Source organism: Amphiprion ocellaris, chromosome 11 (genome assembly GCF_022539595.1).
Source record: "Amphiprion ocellaris isolate individual 3 ecotype Okinawa chromosome 11, ASM2253959v1, whole genome shotgun sequence".
Classification (NCBI taxonomy): Eukaryota; Metazoa; Chordata; class Actinopteri; family Pomacentridae; genus Amphiprion; species Amphiprion ocellaris.
The window spans coordinates 36,777,501-36,804,546 of NC_072776.1; the positions used below are offsets into that span (position 1 = coordinate 36,777,501).

Genomic DNA, 27,046 nt, shown 5'->3' on the forward strand with positions numbered 1-27,046 from the left:
TGGCCAGTTATTTCAGGCTAAAAGAAGTGAACAACTAGTTACAGAACCATAACTGTAATTTTGATGGTCACCAGAACATAAAAGCTGCAGGTATAAAATCTCCGGCCAGATGTTCCCATAACAAGGATTAAGAAGCATTGTTCCCCACAGGTTATACTTCTACCACACTTTATCTAAGGTTTTAGAAAGGATTGTTTTTATTCAGTTACAACCTTTTCTGGAATCTAACAGTATTGTCGAAAATTTTCAGTCTGGTTTTAGAACGCGTCACAGCACAGAATCAGCTCTCCTTAAGGTGCACAATGACATTGTACAATCTCTGGACACTAAAAAGCCAGTACTCCTGGTGATGTTGGACCTTACAGCAGCTTTCGACACAGTGGACCACTCCATACTAATTTCTCATTTAGCTCGTCATGTTGGTCTGCAGGGTTCTGTTCTCCAGTGGTTCAGCTCCTACCTGACAGACAGGACTTTCTCTGTGATGCTTGATGATCACTCATCTCTGCCTGCCTCGCTGTCATCCGGGGTGCCACAAGGGTCCATCCTTGGACCAGTTCTGTTTTCATTATATATGCTGCCGCTTGGAGCCATCATCGCTAAGCATAGCCTATCTTTCCACCTATATGCTGATGACATCTAGCTCTATCTGCCTGTGCTCCCCAATATTGCATCTGCTCTGGACTCTCTGCATAGCTGCTTATCGGATATTAAACACTGGCTGGCCCAGAACTTTCTTCATCTGAACCAAAGTAAAACTGAATATATCCTCTTTGCCCCCTCCGATCTGCAGCTCAACATACTGTCCGGTTCACCACTGAGTTTCCCCATCAGTAATACAGTAAAAAACCTTGGAGTCATTTTCAATAGCGAGTTGAGATTTGACAGACAGATTGCTTCCGTTGTCAAGGCTAGCTTCTTCCAGCTACGTCTCCTCACCAAGGTCAAGTCCTTCCTTTCTAAGCATGACCTGGAGAAGGCCATTCACGCTTTTATCAGTTCTCGTATCGATTATTGTAACACACTCTATTTTGGTGTCACACAATCATCACTCCGTCGACTACAACTGGTTCAGAATGCAGCTGCCCGTCTGTTAACCCACACATCCAGACACACTCACATCACCCCCATCCTCTCTGCCCTCCATTGGCTCCCGGTCCATCATCGTATTGAGTTTAAAATTTTAACATTTGTTTTTAAAGCCCTTCATGGCCTAGCTCCTTTATACATATCGGAGCTTTTAACCATCCACCGCCCCAGTAGAGCCCTCCGGTCATCCACGCAGATTGTGCTGGACGTGCCCAGGTCCCAGTATAAGCAGTGGGGTGATCGATGCTTTGCTGTAGTCGCCCCAAGACTCTGGAATGCACTCCCACTCGAGCTCCGCGTTATTACCAACCTGCAGCTTTTTAAGTCAAGATTGAAAACCTATTTATTTAGACGTGCTTTCGATTCTTAGGACTGTTTTATGGTTTTTATGGTTTTATGGTTATCAAAAACTGCATTGTTTTGTTTATTATTCTGTCTGGAAAGCACTTTGGCCTTCTTCTATGTTGTTGGAAAGTGCTCTACAAATAAATTTTTGATTGATTGATTGATTGATTGATTGATTGATTTTCACAACACCATGCTTCATCAGTGGAATGACACAATTGTCTGATATGGTGGGACTTATCACAGCTGCTGTCTTTTGAGATTACTGAATTCTCCCATAGATTCCTTTTCAGGAGTCTTTAAGTGGTGACTCACTCACATTGTGATGCATGTATTGATCAATATTTGAACTCATGTAACTGTTTTCTGGTTTCCTATCCAGGTGCACCAGAGATTGAAATACCTCAGGAGTACCTCAACGAGGTCAAGTACAGGGCTGGATCGGATGTGGAGCTCAAATTTAACATCACAGCCAAACCTGCTCCCACCATTGAGTGGTTTAAGGACAGCAGAGAGCTTAAGCCCACTGCCCAGCTCTCTCTCAAACACACATTCGAGTCCACCAGTGTGTTCCTGAAGGAAACCACTCGTCTGAACTCTGGAACCTATGAGGTCAGAGTGAAGAACTCCCTGGGATCTGCATGTGCCATCATCAGGCTGCTCATTCAAGGTATTCATATATTATATTTAGATTAGTGTATATATAGTTGATTTACATGTCAGAGCTTGATGTGGTTGAATGTGTCCCTCCTCTAACCAGACAAGCCAGGTCCTCCTGCTGGAGAGATTCAGTTTAAGAAGGTGACGGCTGACAACGTCACCATCATGTGGTCACCGCCTGCTGATGAGGGTGGCGCTATGGTGACTCATTACATCGTAGAAAAGAGAGAGACCAGCAGGATAATGTGGTCCATCGTCTCAGAGAAACTGGTCGACTGCATCGTGAATGTGCCAAGACTAATCCAGGGCAATGAATACATCTTCAGAGTCCGCGGAGTCAACAAGTATGGCATCGGAGACCCGCTGGAGTCTGAACCGATCATCGCCAAGAACGCATTTGGTAAGCGGATGGATTGGTTACCGTTGTTCATCACAACTGCAGAGCACGCTTTGATGTATTACTTGTTGTTATGTAGATATGGGAAGACACCAGAATGTAAATAAACAGTAGTGGTGGAAAGTACATGTACTCAAGTGCTCACTTTTCAGGTACTTCTGCTTTACTTGAGTATTTCCTCCCTTACATGTATCAGATAATGTATCAGCAGATACACACTAAAGGTTTAAAACTTCAGTGTTTTCTTCCAAACAGCCGTTGGTTCATTTCACATCTCTGAGTTAATAGATTTCACCAAACAACGATTTTCATTTAAACTTCTGTTTCATTTCAATAAATTTTCCAATTATCCAACATGTGAGCAGAGATTCGGATGATAGAGAAACTGCAAACAGATTTGTGAATCAGAACTTAGTTTCTTCTTTTTTCTTCCCATAAATCCTGATGGAGTTTGAGAATTATCTGCTGTCCCTGAACATAAAGTGGATATAAAGGAGAGTAAAGTAGCTGCTCCTGCAGCATCCAACAGTAACCAGCTGCTGAAGATCACAGTTAATAATCTAATAATACATCAGTCAGAGTGACCAAACGAGCACTTGTACTGCAAACGGCATTCTGCTGGGGTGGACTTTTACTGAAGGAGGAGTTTCCATTGCTGTGTTTTTCTTGAGTAAAGGATGCACATTCTTCTTTCACCACTGCCTATTTTTGGTCAAAATCCCATTATTTTGAAAGCTCCAAAAGAAAACTCTTCTAGTGTATCATTAAAAATTATACATTCTACGTTTGTGAAACAAAACAATAAACAGTGATTCGAAATAGCATCACAATGTGAAGTTTAAGTGAAATGACAGCAACATGTAAGGCTGTTTGCTATAAAGTAATGCTATAATACAGTTAGGAAGACTAAGTGTGAGCTGGCTGCAAATGAAGTATAACACAAAAACAGTTCACAGTGATATTATAGCCTTGTCAAGTCTTTATGTTCCCAAACATAGCTTCACAATGTGATTCAAACAGAAAATGGCTGTCATTGATGTAACCTTACGAAAAATAGTAAACTGACAGTTTTAATCTAACCCTATCATTTAAATTGCCTTCAGTTCCTCCCAGTGAGCCATCCAAGCCTAAAGTCACCATGATAACCAAGTCCACCATGACAGTGATCTGGGAGAGACCAGCGCTGGATGGAGGGAGCGACATTGATGGCTACTACCTGGAGAAAAGGGAAAAGAAGAGTCTGCAGTGGTTCAAGGTTTGCTTTCCAACCTGTTATTAAAGCTTTTGTTTTCACCAGCTACTGTCCAAGCCGCAGTATTTGGGTGTTTTCTGCTACGGTTACATGTTTTTTCACTGCAGTCTAAACTCTTGCAGCTCTTTGAAAACAGAACAACCATGAAGAAGGAGAGAGAACTCAGAAATGTCTTCTGTCAGTAGGACACAGAATGATGCTAACCAGAAGAAATGTAGTCAATAATTGAAGAATCAACTCAGAATTTTTTGGTTGAAAGCTGAAAAAACAGTGTTCCTGTATGTTTCTGTGGTTTGTGGCCAATATATGATGTCATGTTATTGAGATTTTTTAAAAAGCCAACATGCTTTTAAAACTTGCCGGTAGTTTTGGGTTACAGAAGGTTAAGTGTAAAAACAGTTGCACTCTATTTGGTAGCATGTATAAGCATCATAATGTTCATTTTCTAGGTGGTGAAAGGCACCATCAGAGACACCAGGCAGAAAGTCACCAACCTGGTTGAGAACAATGAGTACCAGTACAGAGTTTGTGCTGTCAACAAGGCTGGTGCAGGAAGATACTCTGAGGCTTCTGACCTCTACAAGGCCTACGACCCCATCGGTATGACTTTAATTTGCACCTAACACCACCATCTTAAGATTCCTTTATTGTTGCAATTTCAGAGCCAACATTTGTGGCTGCTTGTCTGTTATAGATCTGCCTGGTGAACCCTCTAAGCTGCGTGTGGTTGACTCCACTAAGACCTCCATCACCCTCGGCTGGGAAAAGCCAGTCTATGACGGTGGCAGCGAAATCACACACTACCTTTTGGAGCAGATGAACTCCGAAGACAAAGAATGGGCGACCATCAACCCACAGGTCAAGGCCTGTGAGTATGTGGTGTCCCACCTGAAACCTGGTACCTACTACTTCTTTAGAGTCTCTGCTGTCAACTGCAAGGGCAAAGGAGAAGACATCAAAATGTACCAGCCTGTACAGGCCAAAGATATATTAGGTTTGTATGCATACAACTCCTTCTATTTCAGACACACAACATGGACCTTTTGTTTGAGTTATCAAGATAAAATTGATTAAAAGTACAACTGCAGTTCACTGAAGCAGTGAAGAGCTGAATAAATCTGTTCTTTTCCAGTGGTGTTCCTAACTGCTTCAGTAGAAGGCAGCTGGGATTTTTTGGGCTTTTTGGTCCTTGAGGACTGTTCACCTTCACCTTAAGGCTTGCTTGGTTCCAGCTGACTGTTGGGGAGTTCCAGCTTTTTTTTCTCAAATCAAATCACATTGCTCTTAGACAGATAGACTGTTAACAACCCAGGAAGGATTAATAATGGTGAAACTATCTGGGGAGAGATCTCAGGACTGTGTTATAAGTACCTGATAAGTGTTGACAAGAAGAGGGGCCCACAACACCACTAATCAGTTACTTGTAACGCAGTCCTATGATCTCACTACAGACAGTTTCACTACACTTGAGTCATGTGATTTAGGGATGAGAATAAATACCTGGTACTCACCGTCTATCTGCTGGAACTGAGGAATCCTCTATGATGAAGGTGAAATGTCTTAAAGGACCAAAAAGAGAAGTCCAGCAGTCTTCCACTGAAGCATTTAGAAACACCATGACCCAGACACCTGAGAATCTACACTGACATTCTTCTGATGGTGTATAGTTATTGTACCATTTTTAATATTATCGCTCTGTTTCCCCTATTTGTTTTCCACTTCTGTTCAACAGAGGAGGCTGATTTGGACTTAGATGTTTCCATGACAACCCAGTATACAGCCAGAGCTGGCCGTGATGTGGAAGTGTTCATCCCTCTGAAGGGACGCCCTGCTCCAAATGTCACCTGGCGTCGTGGCGACCGCAACATGGCTGGTGACAACCGCTACACCATCACCAGCACTGAGAGAGCCACCACACTTCTCATCCCCAAGGTCACCCGTGATGACTGCGGCAAGTACATGCTGGAGATTGAGAACGGTGTGGGGGAACCAAAGATAATCACAGTTTCCCTCAAGGTTCTGGACAGTCCATCCACCTGCCAGAAATTGATGATCAAGAATGTGACAAAAGGAAAACTGACTCTCAGCTGGGAAGCTCCATTAATTGATGGCGGCTCCCCTGTCACTAATTATATTGTGGAGAAGAAAGGCTCCACCATGAAGGCTTACCAGGTAATCACTGCCGAGTGTCTCAACACAACTTTCAAGGTGTCAGGCCTGGAGGAGGATATAGCTTTCTTCTTCCGTGTGTCTGCTGAGAACGAGTACGGTGTGGGTGACACCTGTGAAACCACCGAGCCAGTCAGAGCGACAGAAACTCCAGGGGCTGTTAAAGACTTGGTGATGGTGGACTCCACAAAGAACTCCGTCACCCTTCAGTGGACCAGACCTGACCATGACGGTGGCAGCCACATCAGTGACTACATCATCGAGAAGAGGACCAAGGAAGATCCTACCTGGACTTTGGGTGCGACATGCAAGCGCTGCTCCTGTGAGGTGACAGGACTCCAGGAGAACGCTGTCATGGACTTCAGAGTGTTTGCCAAGAATGAGAAAGGCAACAGTGACTTCTCCCAGATTGGCCCGATCACAGTGGTGGACTTCATCATTCCACCTGAGGCCAGCCTCACTGATTACCCCAATGGAGAGCTTGCTGTCCGTATTGGTCAGAATATCCACATTGAACTACCATTCAAAGGTAAACCGAGACCTGTGATAAGCTGGCTGAAAGACAACCTGCCTCTGAAGGAAAGTGAAAAGGTTCGCTTCAGGACCACCGACAACAAGACTGCAGTAACAGTCAGGGGAGCCAAGAAGGAGCATGCTGGTCAGTACACCCTGGTCCTGGACAACAGAGCTGTTAAGAACTACTTTGACATCAGTGTGATCACTTTGGGACCCCCCTCAGTGCCTGTTGGTCCCATCCGCTTCGACGAGATCAAAGCTCAGAGCATCATCATCTCCTGGGATGAGCCAAAGGAAGACGGAGGTGGTGAGATCACGTGCTACAGTGTGGAGAAACGTGAAACCTCCCAGGCCAACTGGAAGATGGTTTGCTCCAGTGTCGTCAGGACGATTTTCAAGATTCCCAACCTGGTGAAGGGAACTCAGTACCAGTTCAGAGTCCGAGCTGAGAACAAATATGGAGTCAGTGAACCACTCACTTCCTCGGACATTGTTGCCCAGCACCAGTACAAACCTCCAGGCCCCCCTGGAAAGCCAGTTGCCTACAACGTTACCAGTGATGGCATGACCATCAAGTGGGAGGCACCAGGCTTTGACGGAGGTTCCCCAATTTTGGGTTACCATGTTGAGAAGAAGGACAGGAACAGCCTCTTGTGGCAGAAGGTGAACTCTACCATCATTTCCAACAGGGAGTACAGGATCATTGGTCTCATGGAGGGTTTGGAGTATTCCTTCAGAGTCTACGCTGAAAACAATGCTGGACTCAGCACTGTCAGTGAGCAGAGCAAACATGCCCTCGCCATCTCCCCTGTGGGTGAGTACATGCAGAGTAGTGCATCTCTCTGTTGTACAGAGATAGTCCGACTTCATTCTGGAAGATGGAATAGGGCTGGGCGATACAGCTGACAAATTTATCACAACTAAGTGTTTCATTTCAGTTTAGAATTTTTAAAAAATAGCATTAGGTTACATTTTCACCTGATGCATGTTAAGTATAGAAGGTGAGCAACATCTGAACGAACACATAGAGCACCGAGTTGAAGTTGCAGCACTGTACTGACATTAAGGTTCAGAGTGGCTGGTCTGGATCCAATGTCACAGGATGGGGACCCTGCAGCAGCTTCTGTCAAATCCATCTGACCTGTTTCTTGACCACTAGTCACAGCAGGTCATAGCCTCTACCAGAGAAGTTTGCAGACAGACACAAAGGTGACAAGCACCCACAGAATGCCTCAGAGAATTTGCAGGGAAACCTTCAGAAGAGCGTCAGAGGGTGAAAGAAAATAATAGACTGTTAATTATCCAGTGATGAAGCATGCATCTTCAATTTCCCTCAGGATTAATAAAGTATCTGTCTGTCTGTCTGTCTGTCTGTCTATTTATTACTGGTAATATAATACTGTTGTTGCTGTCGCACAGGCCTAGAGTAGACATCAGTTTAATCTTTTAAGTCAATGTTACATGACTATCAGGTACTATAGATTAATTGTCCTTCTTGTCTCAATCAGACCCACCTGGCACCCCTGTCTGCATCGATGTGACCAGAGACTCCGTCACCCTGCAATGGGAGATTCCCAAGAGGGATGGTGGCAGCAAAATTGTTGCCTATAGTGTAGAGAGGCGCCAAGGTAGAGGCAAATGGCTACGATGCAACTTCACTGATATCAGTGAGACCCAGTTCACAGTGACGGGTCTGTCCGCTGGAGACAGATTTGAGTTCAGAGTGATCGCCAGGAATGCTGTTGGCACAGTCAGTCCACCATCAAACTCCTCTGGATACATCATGACCAAGGATGAGAGCAGTATGTACTTTCATCTATGAAAAACAGATGAATCTAAATACGATTTTTACTTCACAGGTCCCTTTGATTGTGCCAATTCCTCATTCATTTGTTGCATTTCAGTTGCTCCTGAGATTGAATGGGCTAAAGACCAGGTGCTCACCCTGAGGGCTGGAGAGAATGTAAAGCTCAGCTGCACCATCACTGGACGTCCACTCCCCCAGATAGTTTGGTACAAAGATGGCAAAGAAATTGACAAGAGGACAATGATTGACATTGAGATTACCACCGGCATTGGCACCAGCAGTGTGTTTATCCGCGATGTCGACAGGAACCACCGTGGAGTCTACACTGTAGAGGCCAGAAACAGCTCTGGTGCTAAGAAGGCTGATGTTAATGTCAGAGTGCAAGGTTTGTAAACAAAGATAGTTGTCTTAAAATTACAAAAATGTTAATCAAATTTCACTTTTACGCTCATTTAAACTTAACACTCTGTGTACCTTCAGACACTCCCGGACCTGTCGAGGGTCCCATCCGTTTCACCGGCATCACGGCTGAGAAGTGCACTGTGTGGTGGAATCCACCGGAGAACGACGGCTGTGCTGCCATCACCCACTACGTGGTAGAGAAGAGGGAGACGTCCAGGATCTCCTGGGCATTGGTCACCTCCAAGTGTGACGCGTGCTCCTACAATGCCACCAACCTCATTAAGGGCAACGAGTACCAGTTCAGAGTATCTGCTGTCAACAAGTTTGGTGTTGGCAAACCTCTGGACTCTGACCCCTTCATCGCACAGATGCAGTACAGTAAGTAAAGTCATTCAGTTACTGTCTGATATGTTCAATAAACCATCACCATTTTTCCTCATTGTGGACTCATTTTTCACTTATGACAGTGAAAATGACAGAAACCAGAAAAATATACAATTTCTTTGATTATTTTTTAAAAAATTGAATAAATCTTCAACTTTCAAGTGTCCATAGATGTTACCAACACTGGAAAAAATGTAGGCTCCACATACTATCTATCCATCCATCCATCCATTATCTATACACCACTTAGTCCTCATTGGGGTCATGGGGGGCTGGAGTCTATCCCAGCTGACTGAGGGTGAAGGCGGGGGACACCTGGACAGGCAACAGTCTATCACAAGGCTACACATAGAGACAATCACACTCACATTCACACCTACGGACAATTTAGAATCACAGATTAATCTCAGCATGTTTTTGGACTGTGGGAGGAAACTGGAGAACCTGGAGAAAATCCACACATGTACAGGAGAACATGGAGACTCCATGCAGAAAGATCCCAGGAAGGCCAGGATACGAACCGGGGTCCTTCTAGCTGCAAGGCAACGGTGCTAACCACCGAGGCATTGTGCAAAAAAAATCTAATTGTTCCTTTTGAATATTTCCAAAATGTTAGCACACCAGTCTTCCACAAATCATTCCTCTTATAACATGTATTCAACTTTGCCTTGCAGCTGTACCTGATGCCCCTGGTACCCCCGATGCCACTCATGTGACAGGAGACAGCATCACCCTGGGCTGGACCAGACCACGCACAGATGGAGGCAACGAGATCAAGCACTACATCCTGGAAAGGAGAGAGAAGAAGAGCCTGCGCTGGGTGAAGGTTTCCTCCAAGAGGCCCATCACGGAGCTGAGGCACCGTGTCACCAACCTGACCGAGGGCAACGAGTACGAGTTCCGCGTCATGGCTGAGAATGGCGCTGGTGTCGGACCAGCCAGTAGCACCTCCAGGCTCTTTAAATGCAGAGAGCCGACCAGTGCCCCCAGTGCTCCCACTGTGATCAAGGTAGGCCTTCAGGAATGCTGTTTTCATACTACAGTGCAGATGTGCAAGTCAGTCTAGCAGCTTTCATCCAGATTTTTTTGCTCTCATTTTGTAATAAACACAAAGCTGAACAGAATGACAAACCTCTGGATTTTTAAAAAATAAGTGACTGGGAAATTATTTTCTATGAATTTTAAGCTGCTTTACACTGCAGGAAGTCTGAGGCTGTTTCAGGACAACCTGAACCTTTGTGCATCTTCCAGCATGAACGCACCCTGTGGAACCCTTCAGGGGCGAAAAAAGTTTCTACTCCAGGATAGGTATTTCTGAGGGGCCCTGAAAAACTGCCGTGCTGGTCTCACTGTTGAATGGTTAAACACAGAGAGGACAATATGCACCTCTTTTTTGTCCTCTTGATGTCCTTGTCTGGCAGTCCTGTCCTATGCAACAGCACCATCAATAACATAAAATTCTCCATATATTCTAACGTGTAAAAAAAACATTGTTTGGTTACCTACATAGAGCTGCAGTTACATCCAGTAACTACTGTTTTTTGAGTTGGTGTTGTGGACAAAGCTGTTTGATCCTACAACAATAACACAATGGCTGAAAGGGTCAGTTAGGGAACCAATCCTGTAAATGTTTGATTCTAATTGCACCTGCCCTAAATTCCTGCAGTGGAAAGCTTATGATTACTATAGAAGATCCATGTGCAAAATAAGTGCTGTTTGACCTCAGTCGGCCTAAAAATCGGAATGCACAGAAAAGAAAACAAAGAAAAACACATATTATAAATTACTGTATGAACTTTGCCCTTTTCTTGTTGATCAGGTCATTGACTCCACCAAATCCTCCATCACCTTGGAATGGACCAAGCCAGTCTTCGATGGTGGCTTGGAAATCATTGGCTACAATATCGACATGTGTAAGGCCAGTCTGGAGGAGTGGCACAGAGTAAACAACCAGATCTGTATCCACACCAGGTACACTGCTAAAGGTCTGGTACCTGGGGAGCTGTACAAGTTCAGGGTCAGTGCTGTAAATGGATCGGGAGAGGGCGAAGCCTCTGTGATGCCCAACCCTGTTCAGGCTTTGGACAGACTTACATCTCCTGAAATTGACATTGACGCCAACTTCAAGCAAACTCACATTGTGAAGAATGGAGGCATTGTCACTCTCCACGTGGCTTTCCGAGGAAAGCCGGCTCCTCTGGCCACCTGGTCCAGGGCAGACGGTGAGCTTCCTGTCATGGCTGATGTCAACACCACAGATTCATTCTCCACTCTGACCATCGAGGGCTGCACTCGGTATGAAGCCGGCAAATACACCTTGTCCCTGGAGAACAACAGTGGGCGCAAATCCATCACATTCACTGTCAAAGTGCTGGACACTCCTGGACCTCCAGGAGCCATCACCTTTAAGGATGTTACTCGCGGAGCCCTGACAGTGATGTGGGATGCCCCTACTAATGATGGCGGATCACGAATTCACCACTACATAGTGGACAAGCGTGAGGCCAGCCGCCTGGCCTGGCAGGAGGTCAGCACCAAGTGCACTCGCCAAATGATCAGGGCAGCTGGCCTGGATATTGGCGTGCCATATTTGTTCAGAGTCATTGCTGTTAATCAGTACGGCCAGGGAGAACCTCATGAGATGACAGAGCCCATCATTGCCACCGAAGAACCAGCTCCACCTAGGAGACTGGACGTTGTTGACACCACCAACTCCACAGCTTCCCTAGTATGGCTGAAGCCTGAACATGATGGAGGCAGCCGCATCAGAGGCTATATTGTTGAATTCAGAGCTAAGGGCACCGATCGCTGGGTTGTTAGCGGAGAGACAAAGTCCCTAAAGACGCTTGTGGAGGGTCTGATTGAGAACACAGAGTACGACTTCAGAGTGAAGGCAAAGAATGATGCTGGAATCAGCGAGCCTCAGGGCACATTCGGCTCTGTGGTCATTAAGGAGCCTCACATCGAACCCACTGCTGACCTCAGCAGCATCACCAACCAGCTCATCACCTGCAAGGCCTCCAGCACCTTCACCATCGACATCCCCATCAGTGGCAGACCAGCACCCAAGGTCACCTGGAAGCTGGAGGAAATGAAGCTGAAGGAGACAGACAGAGTTTCCATCAAGACCACAAAAGAGAGAACCACTCTGGTGGTGAAAGACAGCAAGAGAAGCGACAGTGGCAAGTACTATCTGACACTGGAGAATGCTGCTGGTGTGAAGACATTCACAGTGACCGTAGTCATCGTCGGCCGACCAAGTCCGCCCACGGGTCCCTTGGAAATCTCTGGAGTCTCCTCAGAATCCTGCACCCTGTCCTGGTCTGAGCCTGCTGATGATGGAGGCACTGACATCGGCAACTACATTATTGAAAAACGAGAGTCTGGTTCTGCTTCCTGGCAAGTGGTGAACTCCAGCGTGAAGCGAACCACTATCAAAGTGACCCATCTTACCAAATACATGGAGTACACTTTCAGAGTGTGCGCAGAGAACAAGTTTGGAGTCAGCAAGTCCATAGAGTCAGCTCCTGTTGTTATTGAGCATCCATTTGGTAAGTTCTGTTTGGGTCTGCAATAATAAACTGATTGTTAGGGCTCACTGACCTTTCTGATAATAGATTGATTGTTTTAAAATTCTTTAATTGAAAACATCCATTTGACACCAGTTTCTTAAATGTGAGTATTACCTGGTTTCTCTCCTCATCAATGACAGTCTATACAACTGGATATCATTGGGCTGTGGACAAAACAAGCCATTTTAAAACATCATGTTGGACTTTCAGAGATGCTGATATTAGACATATTGACCCAAAGTGACAGTTGCATTTTAGAAACTAAACAACTGATCAATTCATTTAGAAAATAATCAGCCAAGTTGTTGAACAACTAAAATATATTCACCTAAACTTTATTTTCACAGTTCCTCCAAGTCCTCCAACCCGTCCAGATGTCGTGTCTGTGTCTGCCAATGCTATTAGCATCAAATGGGATGTACCATATGCTGATGGTGGCAGCAAGGTGACAGGCTACTGGATCGAGAAGAAGGAGAGGAACACAATCCTGTGGGTGAGGGAGAACAAACTGCCCTGCCTGGAGTGCCACTACAAGGTGTCCAACCTGATCGAGGGCCTGGAGTACCAGTTCAGGGTTTACGCCATGAACCTTGCCGGACTCAGCAAAGCCAGTGAGGCCTCCAGGCCTGTGGTGGCGCTCAATCCTGTTGGTGAGGAAAACGTTCATGTCCTAACTACAAACATTTGAAAACTAACCAACAAAATGCTTTCAACAAAGGTCCTAATAACCAAACAAATGAACTGAATCAGTTCAGAAAAGTTTTCATGAGTCTTTTAATAGCAATAACAGCTGGATCTTTAAATTTAGTTTTATGATGACCTTCTCACATTCTTTACTCAGATCCTCCTGGTAAACCTGAGGTGACGGACATCAGCCGCTCTTCTGTGTCACTGTGCTGGACTGTGCCATTCAATGATGGTGGCAGCAAGATTGTCGGTTATGTGGTGGAGAGGAAAGTGTACAGTACAGATGAGTGGGATGACAACCGCTGGCTCAAATGCAATTACACCACGATCACAGAGAACTACTTCACTGTCACAAACCTGGGAGAGGGAGAGACCTACGAATACCGTGTTATTGCCAAGAATGCTGCAGGTGTCCACAGCGCGGCTTCAGAGTCGACCGGACCCGTGACATGCAAGGATGAATACTGTAAGTTCAACACTTTCTGTTTTCAGTTTAGCATTTCAGAGGGGAGAATCTTTAGCAAAACTAATCATCTCCTTATCGCTGCAGCTCCTCCCAAAGCTGAGCTTGACAGCAAGCTAATAGGTGAGACTGTCACTGTCACCGCTGGCTCCGACCTTGTCCTGGATGGCGCCGTGGGTGGTAAACCAGAACCCACAGTATACTGGTCGAAGGGCGACAAGATTCTGGAGCTTGGTGAAAAATACTCGTTGACCTACACTGCGACCAGAGCTATGGCTGTCATCAAGAACTGCGACAGATATGACACTGGCAGATACATCCTGACTGTGAAGAATGCCAACGGAATTAAGACTGCAGTTGTCAGTGTTAAAGTCCTAGGTAAGCAACAAACAAGCTACACTGCTTTAACATTATAGAAAAGTCAAGATAGAGCATCTCACCTGGCTGATTGTTGATTCCTCGGTGAATAACAAGTCATTTTGTTGTGGATTTCTGTCCTTTAGACACTCCTGGATCTCCAGCTGATAAGATCGTGATCAGCAGAGTGACAGAGGAGAAGTGTACAGTGTCCTGGAAGATTCCCCTGGAGGATGGTGGAGACTCAGTCACCCACTACATTGTGGAGCGTCGTGAGACCAGCCGCCTCAACTGGGTCATTATGGAGACGGAGTGCAAAACGCTGTCATGTGTCAGCACCAGGCTGATTAAAAACAATGAGTACATCTTCAGAGTTAGAGGAGTCAACAAGTTCGGACTCGGAGTTCCTTTGGAGTCTGATCCAGTCATCGCCAGGAATGCTTACAGTAAGCTGTGGGGTCATACTTGCTGCACTAATCAATTAATCACTAACTAATAAATTGCAATTTGAAACAATGCTCCTGGCAAATCACAAAGCCTGTAGTTTAGAATATATTGAATTCAGTCCAGCTTCTTGTCTGACAGTCATTTTGATGGTGTCCTATGTGGGAATGTTCCGTCATATGTTTTGAACTGAAGCTTGGCTTTTAAAAATTATATCCCAAATCAAATCACAGTATTGTTGGAAATTAGATATCTTACGTCAAACATTTTTTCCTAGATTAGGATATGTTTGTAAGTATAAAACAGTGTGGAGATTAATCTTTGAGACTCCAAAGTTGTTTAAATCAATCCAACTGGACTTTAAGAAGGTTCCTTGAAGACATTTCACCTCTCATCCAAGAGGCTTCTTCAGTTGTGGTGGTGGTTGATGTTGCCTCAGCTTATAACCTCTGTGAGGTGTGGTCAGTGCTATTCACATCCCGATGACCATTGCCAAAGCCCACCTGGCTCCTCAACGATGGTCGTTGGGAGCCAGGGAGTGACAAAGGGGGTCGTTGAAATGTGAGTTTCACTGAGCCCTCGTATGCTAATGGTGGTCGTTAGCATGAGCCACCTCACCTGAGTCAGTCTGCTGAGTAGTTGTTTTGGGGAATGACTCTGGTGAGGTGGCTCATGCTAACGACCACCATTAGCATACAAGGGCTCTGTGAAACTCGCATTTCAACGACCTCCTTTGTGACTCCCTGGCTCCCAACGACCATCGTTGAGGAGCCAGGTGGGCCTTGGCAATGGTCATCGGGATGTGAATAGCACTGACCACACCTCACAGAGGTTATAAGCTGAGGCAACATCAACCACCACCACAACTGAAGAAGCCTCTTGGATGAGAGGTGAAATGTCTTCAAGGAACCTTCTTAAAGTCCAGTTGGATTGATTTAAACAACTTTGGATAACCATGACCTGGATGAATGAGAAACTACACAGACAATCTTTGTGACTCTGACCTGTTCTCCTCCCCAGCCATCCCATCCCAGCCAGGTACACCGGAAGCCACAGCGGTGGGTAAGGAGCACGTCATCATCGAATGGCTGAAGCCTGAGAGCGATGGAGGCAGTGAGCTCAAGAACTACATTGTGGATAAACGAGAGAAGAGCAGCACCAGGTTGGAATGGCTTCAACGGGAATAGATTTTAGTTTTCACTTTCTGAAGAATAAGAATGCTCATCGTCTTTGTCCCTCCTTTTGTTCTTTGGACCAGGTGGACTCGAGTAAATAAGACTTACACCATCTATGACACTCGACTTAAGGTCACAGGTCTGCTGGAGGGAAGTGAGTACCAGTTTAGAGTGACAGCTGTCAACGCTGCTGGAGACAGTCAGCCAAGCGACGCTTCGCAATACATCCTCTGCAAGGATCCAACGTGTAAGAAGTCTATGCATTCTTATTTTCAATCCTCATCCAAGCACTGACACATCAAAGGGGTTTGAACCAAGTTAAGTAGGACATATCTGTATCCTTGTCATTCTCAGATACCCCAGCTCCTCCATCAATGCCTCGCATCACAGACACTACCAAGCACAGCATCAGCATGACTTGGACTAGGCCCATGTATGACGGTGGCTCAGACGTCTCTGGCTACATGGTAGAAATCCTGGAGGAGGGTTCTGAGCAGTGGTACCGCGCCACCGCTAAGGCTCTCAAGACTAACGAGTATGTGGCTGCCGGTCTGGCAGCCAATAAGAAGTATAGATTCAGGGTGGCTGCCACCAATAGCAACGGCACTGGGGAGTTCAGTGAGCCAAGCGCTGAGGTCGAGCCGCTGGAGAGAATTGGTGAGTTCCACAAGCATGATAGGATAAGTGCACTTATGGCAGAAGACAGACAATCTAACCATTTACCTACCAGAGACAGAGAGTTTAACTTTGTCCTCCCCAGAAAAAACAGTAAGCTAGCTATTAAAATAATTTTCATCCTCTCTTTAAACAAATGTTTTTGTTTTTGTCTTTGTATTTTACTTTCTATGTTGTCTGCATAGTTCCATAATTTTCATTAAAAAAATAAACAATAAAAGGACAAGATCTGCTAATTAGCTCTGGTGTTACAGACTGTATACAACAGGGGGCATCCAGTATTGATTATTTTTTGACTGTTAATTGATTGAAGAATTATCTTCTGGATGACTCCAATCAGCTGTTTTGTCTCCAAAATGTCAGAAAAAAAGTGAATAAAATGAATGTGTTTTTAAAAGTGCAGGATTAGAAATGTTTTGTGTACAGCTCAAAGGTTTTCAGTTTACTGTCCTAGAAGAGAAAAAAAAACTAAATATGCACATTAAAAAGCTGAGTTTGGGTTTACTTTTTCAATTAAAAAAATACTCAAGCCAATTGTTCCATTATTAACAACTGCATTTTATTAAATGTAGCAGTGCCCATTTTGTTGTTCCAGTTACATAAATGAAAAAAAAAAAAAAAAAATTATGAGAAATTGCTTTACACGAAAACAAATAACACAATACATTTCTGAATTTCTATCATATTTTGCCAAGTATCATATTGGGGTTAGATAATCGAAATAAGTTTATTTATCACCACATTCTGATAGAGTTTAAGTTGTAAATGTATTTCAGTCATTTGAAAAGTAAATGGTGCAGTTATTTTTGGGATATGGGTATGTATGGGAAGTAAATATTTCTGCTTCTGATGTTTACCACATTCCCGCTTGTTGGATCGTAATCGCAGCATTGTCTCCCCTCGCTATGCTCCATCCACTTAGAAATGCCCGACCTGGAGCTTGCCGACGACCTGAAGAAAACAGTGTGTCTGCGTGCCGGTGGTACCTTGCGCTTGTTTGTGTCCGTTACCGGCCGGCCAACACCAGTCATGGCCTGGAGGAAGACAGGTGTGGAGCTGCAGACCCGTGGCTACATTGAGACCACCGACAGCTACACCTCTTTGATTGTGGAGAAGGTTGATCGCTACGACTCTGGAAAATACATCTTAGAGGCAGAGAACCCGTCTGGCAAGAAAGTTGCCACCATTCTGGTTAAAGTCTACGGTATGCCTATTCAGATAAATATATGAATTTAGGGCTATATGTATAAAAAGGCACAGTTATCAAAATTTGTAGATTTAGTTCCTTCTGAAGAGGTCTGTTAATGTATTCCCAGATCTTCACTTTCGATACTAATTTCTCTTCTCAGACACCCCTGGGCCTCCAGGTTCAGTGAAAGTGAAGGACTACACCAAAGAATCTGTTGTGATCACCTGGGATGTCCCGAGCATCGACGGTGGTGCTCATGTAAGCAACTACATTGTAGAGAAGCGTGATGCAAACATGAAGTCATACAAGACCGTCACCACTGAGTGCAGGAAGACCCTGTTCAGGGTCACTGGTCTGGAAGAAGGCATGCACTACTTTTTCAGAGTGCTGCCAGAGAACATCTACGGTGTCGGCGAGCCTTGCGAGACAACTGAGGCGGTTCTGGTGTGTGAAGTGCCGTCAGTGCCTGTGGACCTACAGATTGTTGATGTTACCAAATCCTCTGTGTCTCTGCACTGGGAGAAGCCGCTACATGACGGCGGCAGCAGGCTGACTGGCTACATCATCGAGGCCTCCAAGGTGGGTTCGGACAGATGGAGCACTGTGGCAACAGTCAAGGCCTCAGTGTCACAGCACGCTATTCAGTCTTTGACAGAGAATGACCAGTACCTGTTCAGAATTCGAGCCACCAACAGCAGGGGAGCCAGTGAACCCATGGACATCATCACTCCCGTTGTAATCCAGGAGATCAAAGGTAAGCCATCAAAACAAATCATTACACCATCACTAAACTCAGAGAAGCTGCATAGAAAGTGCTCAAGTATAATAAACATCTCTCATGTATGTTCCAGTGATGCCCAAGATTGACATGACTAGCATTCCTCAGAAGATCGTTCATGTGCACCGTGGCAAGCCCATCGACCTCAACATCCCCATCAAGGCTAAACCACAGCCTGTCTGCTCCTGGTTCTTTGGCGGGGTCAAGCTAAAGGACAGCCTAGACCGCATTAAGATTGATAGCAATGGCAAATACACCCACCTTGTCATTCGCGAGACCACCATCAATGACACAGGAGACTACACACTGGAGGTGAAGAACGCCATTGGCATAGCAACCGAGGTTATCAAGGTCATCATCCTTGGTAAGTAGACTTTTCTAGCTACATTGAACTGATCAATGCAGGTAAGGTCTTACCTGCATGAAGTAAACTTCAAGATTTTCAAAGATTCTGATGAGCTGCCTTATTGTGTATGTCTAGACAAACCTGGCATCCCAGTTGGCCCCATGAAGATTGAGGAGGTTGACGGTGTGTCAGTGACAGTTAGCTGGGAACCTCCAGAGAAGGATGGTGGTGCCAACGTCAGCGGCTATGTAGTTGAGCAGCGTGATGCTCACCGGCCAGGCTGGAGTACAGTTTCAGAGTCTGTGACTAGACCCTGCTTCAAGTTCACCAGGCTCTCTGAGGGAACCGAGTATGTGTTCCGTGTTGCTGCTATGAATCGTTTTGGCGTTGGCAGCTTCCTGCAGTCCGAGGTGGTCGAGTGCAAGAGTGCCAAGAGTGAGTTCTCTTTTGTCTTGGCTATTTTTAATCTTTTTTTCCAGACTTTCTTTTTGGAAATGGCCCTCAAATAATAGTAACCATTAATAAACAGGCTGATAAACACTGAGAATATCTTGGCAGTCTTTTAGGGACTCAGGATACAATGATTCTTAGATCAAAAAGTTCCCATGTATTTAAATTCACCTTAACAATAACTAATATTATGGTGCAGTAACATTTTAAAAGTAAGCCTAAATTTGTGTTATATAAATAATATGTAACGCCATTTGAGAAATACCTAATTAGCTATATTACCATGGAGTAATCCAACCACCTAGCCCGACAACTGTTGCTTTTCCTCTGTGTTTACATCCTTGATGCTTTTCATCTTCCAAATAATAAATTTATACTTTAAGAATTTTTTATTGTTATAAGAACTATTGCTGCAAAATTAACCCTTTAGGCGCCACAGTTTTTTCAATGAAATATTCAGTTTTGATATCACTTTTTCAAAAGGTTGTAACTTGAAAATGATTAGAGATAAAGGCATGCTGTAAATGAGTAAAATCATCAGTATGACCCAAAGTTTGTGATGGGAGTAAGTTCACTCATCTAATTTGCATATTATGACGTCACCAGGCGGCGGACATATGGATTACATAACTTTTACAGATGTTTATCAATCAAGATGGCATTGCTTGGCTCAGAATTTGTCAGATTCCTTTCTCTACGATACCCAACAGGCTCATCTAAATGTCTGATCCACTTGTGACACTGTTCCTCATCTCTCAAGCAAACCCAGCCATCATCATCGTCATTTACGACGGGGCCGTGAACGCCACTGCGGCCTCCGCCGCTATTATCAGTGCATTTTCTCCCACATCTGCCGCTATTTCCAGGTTTTTTTGCATTCCCGCTACCCACCTCACCATTAGCGGTGTTTTGACCACCCCCGCTACACCCACCATGTCCCCTCCTGCCACCCCTGCTACACCCACCACGTCCCCTCCTGCCACCCCAGACACGGTGAAGCAAAGCATCGGCTCCAGTATGTGCTGCTTGTGGACTGTCATGGCGCACAGACTCGCTGCCGTTACGCACAGACGCAGCGTCACTTTCTGTCTCACTGGACGACTGAACATCTTCATCAGAGGGTGAATATCCCTCTTCAGAATCTGAGTCAGCCATTACTTGACGAAGTACTTTGTCAACAGTGAACAAACCTCTCAGAATGGTGAGTTTTCTCGTCCTGTCTTGCGCTCTGCTGCGCTCCGACTGCGACTCTCGTCTCCTCAACCGGGAGGCGGTTTTCAAACCTATAAACTCTATACCTTCTATAATCTCCAAAACTTTGAATGAAAACACGCCCACAAATGATGCTCAGATTGAAGTTCCAGATGTCCGCCATCTCCTGGTGTAAAGTAGTAACTATATGAGGCACCATATTTGCAGCTATAGCTTGTTATGTTCAGCAATGTTGCTTGTCGCAATATTGCGACTTTGGCGCTTAAAGGGTTAAATAAATATTCATCCAAGTAATTATTAGGCAGTTCCATTCTGTTCGACTGTCTCCTTTTTTTTCCTCATCTGTAATCCTTTTTTTGTGCAGCCATCCCTGGACCTCCAAGCATGCCAGAAGTGCTTGATATCACCCATGAGGGCATGACCCTGACCTGGCATCCACCCGAGGACAATGGTGGCTCCACCATTGCTGGCTACATTATTGAGCGTAAAGAGGCCCGTTCTGACAGATGGCTTAGGATCAACAAGAATCCTGTCACCATGACCCGGTACCGTTCCTCTGGACTGATCGAGGGCCTTGAGTATGAACACCGTGTCACTGCCATCAACTCCAGAGGAGCCAGCAAACCTAGCGAGAGCTCCACCATCACTGTTGCCATGGACCCCATCGGTACGTGATGCATATATCTATTGTAATGACATTCAACAAGCTTAATTCACAAAAACACTACCATCCATTTACGTTCACTCAACAGACCACACCAGTGTAGAGTCATTATGTTTACCAAGTCTCTGTATTGTTGAACAGAACCCCCAGGTCCACCACTTCAGCCCAGAGTCACTGACACCACCAGGACTTCAGTCTCTTTGGCCTGGCTACCACCTGAAGAGGAGGGTGGTTCTGTTATTACTGGTTACCTGATCGAGATGCAGAAGGTGGACCAGATAGAATGGACACTGTGCAACACTACGCCCACCAAGATGTGCGAGTACACCCTTATGCACATGCCCCAGGGTGCCGAGTACAAGTTCAGGGTCATCGCCTGCAACGCTGGTGGTTCTGGAGAGCCAGCTGAGATTCCTAGAGTGGTTAAAGTCCAGGAGATGCTGGGTAAGAGAACATATTTGAATAAATTTCAAATCTGGTACAATTTAGATGTCACATATACACTACCAGTCAAAGATTTGGACACGCCTTCTCATTTAATGGTTGTTCTTTGTTTTCATGACTATTTACATTGTAGATTCTCACTGAAGGAATCAAAACTATGAATGAACACATCTGGAATTATGGGTAATTATTTGATTATGGAGTAAACAAAAAAGTGTGAAATGAGTCAAAATATGTTTTATATTTTAGATTCTTTGCTTTGATTACTGCTTTGAACACTCTTGTTATTCTCTGGATGAGCTTCATGAGGTAGAACCTGAAATGGTTCTCCAACAGTCTTGGTAAATGGTTTGTATTTATATAGCGCTTTACTATACTTGAAACGATACCCAAAGCGCTTTACATTATACATCACATTCACCCATTCACACACACGGCGCTAACCATGACCCAGCAGGAGCAGTTAGGGGTTCGGTGTAACGCTCAGGGACACCTCGACATGAGCTCTCCAGGCCAGGATTGAACCGGCAACCCTCCGGTTACAAGACGGCCACTCTACCCACTGTGCCACAGCGCCCCACTTTAAGTCTTGAAGGACTTCCAGAGATGCTGAGCACTTGTTGGTCCTTTTGCCTTCACTTTGCGGTCCATCTCATCCCAAACATCTGGATTGGGTTTAGATCAGGTGACTGTGGAGGCCAGGTCATCTCCATCATCTCCTTCTTGGTCAGATAGTCCTTCCACAGCCTGGAAGTGTGTTTGGGCCTGGAAGTGTGTTTGGGGTCATTGTCCTGTTGGAGAATAAATGATGGTCCAACTAAACCAAACCGGATGGGATGTCATGTTGCTGCAGGATGCTGTAGTAGCCATGCTGGTTCAGGGTTCCTTCAGTTTGGAATAAATCCCCAACAGTGACCATCACACCTCCTCCTCCATGCTTCACGGTGGGAACCATGCATGAAGAGACCATCCCTTCACCTTTTCTGGTCTCACAAAGACACGGCGGGTGGAACCAGTGATCTCAGATTTGGACCAAAGCCCAGATCTCCACTGGTCTAATGTCCATTCCTGGTGTTTCTGGGTCCAAACTAATCTCTGCTGATGGTTGCTTTTCCTTAGTAGTGGTTTCTGAGCAGCTATTGGACCATAAAGGCCTGATTGGTTCAGTCTCCTCTGAACAGCTGATGCAGAGATGTGTCTGCTACTAGAACTCTGGGTGGCATTTATCTGGACTAATCTGAGCTGCTGTTAACTTGCCATTTCTGAGGCTGGAGACTCGGAGAAGTTCATCCAAGTCTCCAGCCTCAGCAGCAGAGGAAACTCTTGGTCTTCCTTTCTTGGGGCGGTCCTCATGGGAGCCAGTTTGGTCATAGCGCTGGATGGTTTTCGAGACTGGACTTGGGGACGCATTCAAGTTTTTAACGTTTTCCATGCTGGCTGGCTGTCAGTTCTTAAAGTAATGATGGACTGTCATTTCCCTTTACTTAGCTGATTGGTTCTGGACATAGTATGGATTCTAACAGTTGTCAAATAGGGCTGTCAACTGTGGACCACCCTCACTTCTACACAACACAACTGATGGTTCCAACTCATTTAAGAAGGCAAGAAATTCCACAAATGAACCTTGACAAGGCACACCTGTGAAGTGAAAACCATTTCAGGTGACTACCTCATGAAGTTCATCCAGAGAATGCCAAGAGTGTTCAAAGCAGGAATCAAAGCAAAGGGTGGCTATTTTGAAAAAATCTAAAAATATAAAACATGTTTTGTTTGATTTGACACTTTTTGTTTACCACATAATTCCATATGTGTTCATTCATAGTTCTGATGTCTTCAGTGAGAATCTACAATGTAAATCATCATGAACATAAAGAACAACCATTAAATGAGAAGGTGTGCTGAAACTTCGGACTGGTAGTGTATAGTGCATCTTTCTGATTTTTGTCTTTTACCTCAGTCTCTTTGTGTCTTCTTCAGATTATCCCGAATATGAGCTCGATCGCAAATATGAGGAGGGCTATGTGGTGCGGCAGGGCGGAGTCATCCATCTATCTGTACCAATTAAGGGCAAACCCATTCCGACATGCAAGTGGACAAAGGATGGTTGTGACATCTCCCATCGTGCCATGATTGCAGCCCATGATGACATCACTGAGCTGGTCATCAAAGAGGCACACAAGGACGACACCGGTACCTACGACTTGGTGCTGGAGAACAAATGTGGCAGGAAGGCTGTGTACATCAAGGTAAGCACTACCTCTAGTGGATTCAGTTCAAACACAAATACAGCGAAATAGAATGTCCTTCAGTATCAGCCTTACAGAAGTACCTCAGGTTGTAACTTAATCTACTGTATAACTTCCCCTCCAGGTGAAGGTGATTGGTCGCCCTGATGCCCCAGAAGGTCCTCTGGAGTTTGATGACATTCAGGCTAGATCAGTCCGGGTCAGCTGGAGGCCACCATCAGATGACGGTGGCTCTGACATCCTGGGATACATTGTGGAAAGACGGGAGGTGCCCAAGGCCGCCTGGTATACGGTGGATGCCAGGGTCACCGAAAACTCTCTGGTGGTAAAGGGCTTGAAGGAGAATGTGGAGTACCACTTCAAGGTTTCCGCAGAGAACCAGTTTGGTGTCAGCAGATCCCTCAAATCTGATGAGTCAGTCATGCCAAAGACACCACTGTGTGAGTACTAATACTTTTCAGAGTAGGGTTAGAATTTAAGTAAATTTTTTGTGTGGAGTTTCTGAAATTGACACATTTAAAGTAGTAAGTATTGATTTCACTGACAACATACTTTGCTACAGGCCCACCTGAACCTCCCAGCAACCCACCAGAGATCATGGATGTCACCAAGACCACAATATCTCTGTCCTGGGCCCGACCCAGGGATGATGGAGGCTCTCGTGTCACAGGATACTATGTGGAAAGGAAAGAGGTGTCAACCGAGAAGTGGGTCCGCCACAACAAGACCCACATCACTACCACCATGTACAATGTCACCGGTCTCATCCCCGATGCAGAGTACATGTTCCGAGTGGTGGCTCAGAATGATATTGGGCAGAGTGAACCTGGTCCTGCTTCAGAGTCTGTGGTCTGCAAAGATCCATTTGGTGAGTTAACATCACACAGTGCTATTTGTGCACAGACTAATAAAACTGAGCACCAGAGAAATTTTAGACAAGATTAAAGTTCAACTTGAAGGACACAGACCTGATTTTACATCTGTATCTCAATAGACAAACCCAGTCAACCAGGAGAAATCGACATCATCTCTATCACTAAAGACTGCATCACCATCCACTGGCTCAGGCCTGAGCATGATGGAGGCAAGGAGATCCTGGGTTACTGGATCGAATTCAGGCAGGCTGGAGAGAGCGCTTGGAAGAAATGCAATAAGGAGCGCTCCAAGGATCGTCAGTTCACCATGGGCGGCTTGATGGAGGCTACCGAGTACGAGTTCAGAATCTTTGCTGAGAACGAGACTGGACTTAGCCGACCTCGTCGCACCCCCATGGGCATTAAGACAAAGCTGAGTGGTGAGCTTCTGTCTAGATATTGTCTAACAAAATTACATCAAAGAGCCTTGATGAATTTTCTTTCAGATATATTACTGCAAAAGAATAGTTAACGTATCTTTAAATCCAACTTGTTTTTCTGCAGTCGGTGAGGCTCCAGCTTTGAAGGAAGAGATCCAAGATGTAACAACCAAGCTTGGTGAGTCCGGCACTCTCACCTGTGGTATCATTGGTAGACCTCTGCCTGAGATCAAGTGGTACCGATATGGTAAGGAACTGATCCAGAGCCGCAAGTACAAGATGAGCTCAGATGGCCGTAACCACTCCCTCAGCATCCTGACAGACGAGCAGGAAGATGAGGGTCTGTACACCTGCCGGGCCATCAACGAGGCCGGAGAGATTGAGACCAGTGGCAAACTGCGCTTGCAGGCGCCGCCTCAGTTACATCCTGGCTTCCCCCTAAAGGAGAAATATTATGCTGGGGCTGGCACCAGCCTCCGCCTCCATGTTGTCTACATTGGTCGTCCCATCCCCCAGATCATGTGGTTCTACGGCAAAAAGCCTCTGAATCCATCAGAGAATGTGATTATTGAGCACACCGAAAGCTACACCCACCTGGTGGTGAGGAATGTCCAGAGAAAGACCAATGCTGGTCGCTACAAGGTGCAATTCAGCAACGTTTTTGGAACAATTGACACTGTGCTACGTGTTGAAATCCAAGGTAAACGCAGAGAAGAATAAAACATAACCTTCCATTAAAAACCTTAATAAAATCTTTAGTATTCAACTGAAAGAGTTGATACTCATTTTGTATTTGTTATTTTTTCCAGACAAACCATGCATCCCTGATGGACCCATGGTTGTTGAAGCTCTACTTAAGAGCTCAGTTGTAATCAGCTGGAAGGTTCCCAAGGACGATGGAGGGTCTGTGATCACCAACTATATTGTGGAGAAACGTGAGGCGAAAGAAGGCGAAACATGGCACCTGGTGTCCTCTTCTGTCTCTGGCACCACCTGCCGCGTGCCAAACCTGACAGAGAATGCCGGCTATTACTTCAGAGTCTCTGCCCAGAATCAGTATGGAGTCAGTGAACCTCTGGAAATCCCATCAGTGGTTATCATCAAAAGTCCATTCGGTAAGTCCAGTTGTATTTTGTTCTCCAGTTTTGTCTTCTGACAAAAAGACATTAAAGACATTGAGACAGAAATAAGAGCACTGCAATAGCACCTCCTGTTTGCTTCCCAGAAAAACCTGGCATCCCACAGCAGCCCTTCATCATGAGCTCCACCAAGGACTCATGTGTTGTCTGCTGGAAGCCTCCAAGCAGCGATGGAGGAGCTAAGATCACCAACTACTACCTGGAGAAACGTGAGAAGAAGCAGAACAAGTGGATGTCTGTAACCACCAAGAAGATTGTGGAGACCAGTTATGAAGTCACTGGCTTGATCGAGGGCTTTGAGTATGAGTTCCGCGTCAAATGTGAGAACATGGGTGGTGAGAGTGACTGGAGCGAGATCTCTGCACCCATCATCCCCAAGTCCGACCAGTCTCCTCGTGCTCCTGCATTCAGGGAGGAGATCAGAGACATGACCATCAAATATCATGCCAATGCCACCTTTGTCACAAAGGTACTTTTTAAAAACTACACTGCATATGCTGTCAAGAACTCACAGGCTGTGCTGATCACTGAAGGTATAAATACATCAACAACTAAACTATTTATTTTATCTGTGAACAGGTGGTGGGCCATCCAAAGCCTGTGGTGAAATGGTACCGCAGTGGAAAGGAGATCCTGGCAGATGGAACCAAGATCAAAGCACAAGAGTTCAAGGGAGGCTACTATCAGCTGGTCATTACTGCCACTGATGAGAACGATGTCTCAGTCTACCAAGTCAGAGCAACCAATTCCTCTGGATCCATCTCTACAACTGCCAATCTGGAGGTGGAAGGTAAAGATATCATTTTGGAATTGGAAGTTTTTTTTTTTTTTCATCTCTCCTAGAATTCATTGGGTGATATTCGTATAAAGAAATGTTGGTATTTTCTCAA

General features: G+C 45.3%; 1 protein-coding gene across 2 annotated transcripts in view; it reads left to right on the forward strand.

The window, feature by feature from the left end:
- ttn.2 (titin, tandem duplicate 2) overlaps positions 1-27,046 on the forward strand; it is a 257,670-nt gene that overhangs the window by 222,384 nt on the left and 8,240 nt on the right. For both annotated transcript variants that reach the window (XM_055015033.1, XM_055015034.1), the window contains 32 exons: positions 1,817-2,104; positions 2,195-2,494; positions 3,595-3,746; positions 4,193-4,343; positions 4,438-4,737; positions 5,476-7,242; positions 7,937-8,230; positions 8,333-8,620; positions 8,716-9,015; positions 9,696-10,030; positions 10,841-12,572; positions 12,941-13,243; positions 13,435-13,746; positions 13,831-14,121; positions 14,247-14,546; positions 15,565-15,706; positions 15,803-15,966; positions 16,074-16,376; positions 17,317-17,598; positions 17,744-18,337; positions 18,435-18,725; positions 18,843-19,142; positions 20,734-21,036; positions 21,175-21,477; positions 23,455-23,723; positions 23,848-24,163; positions 24,286-24,591; positions 24,718-25,017; positions 25,142-25,717; positions 25,827-26,132; positions 26,243-26,625; positions 26,736-26,946. In XM_055015033.1, the coding sequence (XP_054871008.1) occupies positions 1,817-2,104; positions 2,195-2,494; positions 3,595-3,746; positions 4,193-4,343; positions 4,438-4,737; positions 5,476-7,242; positions 7,937-8,230; positions 8,333-8,620; positions 8,716-9,015; positions 9,696-10,030; positions 10,841-12,572; positions 12,941-13,243; positions 13,435-13,746; positions 13,831-14,121; positions 14,247-14,546; positions 15,565-15,706; positions 15,803-15,966; positions 16,074-16,376; positions 17,317-17,598; positions 17,744-18,337; positions 18,435-18,725; positions 18,843-19,142; positions 20,734-21,036; positions 21,175-21,477; positions 23,455-23,723; positions 23,848-24,163; positions 24,286-24,591; positions 24,718-25,017; positions 25,142-25,717; positions 25,827-26,132; positions 26,243-26,625; positions 26,736-26,946 (12,462 nt within the window). The remainder of the gene's footprint in view (positions 1-1,816; positions 2,105-2,194; positions 2,495-3,594; positions 3,747-4,192; positions 4,344-4,437; positions 4,738-5,475; positions 7,243-7,936; positions 8,231-8,332; positions 8,621-8,715; positions 9,016-9,695; positions 10,031-10,840; positions 12,573-12,940; positions 13,244-13,434; positions 13,747-13,830; positions 14,122-14,246; positions 14,547-15,564; positions 15,707-15,802; positions 15,967-16,073; positions 16,377-17,316; positions 17,599-17,743; positions 18,338-18,434; positions 18,726-18,842; positions 19,143-20,733; positions 21,037-21,174; positions 21,478-23,454; positions 23,724-23,847; positions 24,164-24,285; positions 24,592-24,717; positions 25,018-25,141; positions 25,718-25,826; positions 26,133-26,242; positions 26,626-26,735; positions 26,947-27,046) is intronic.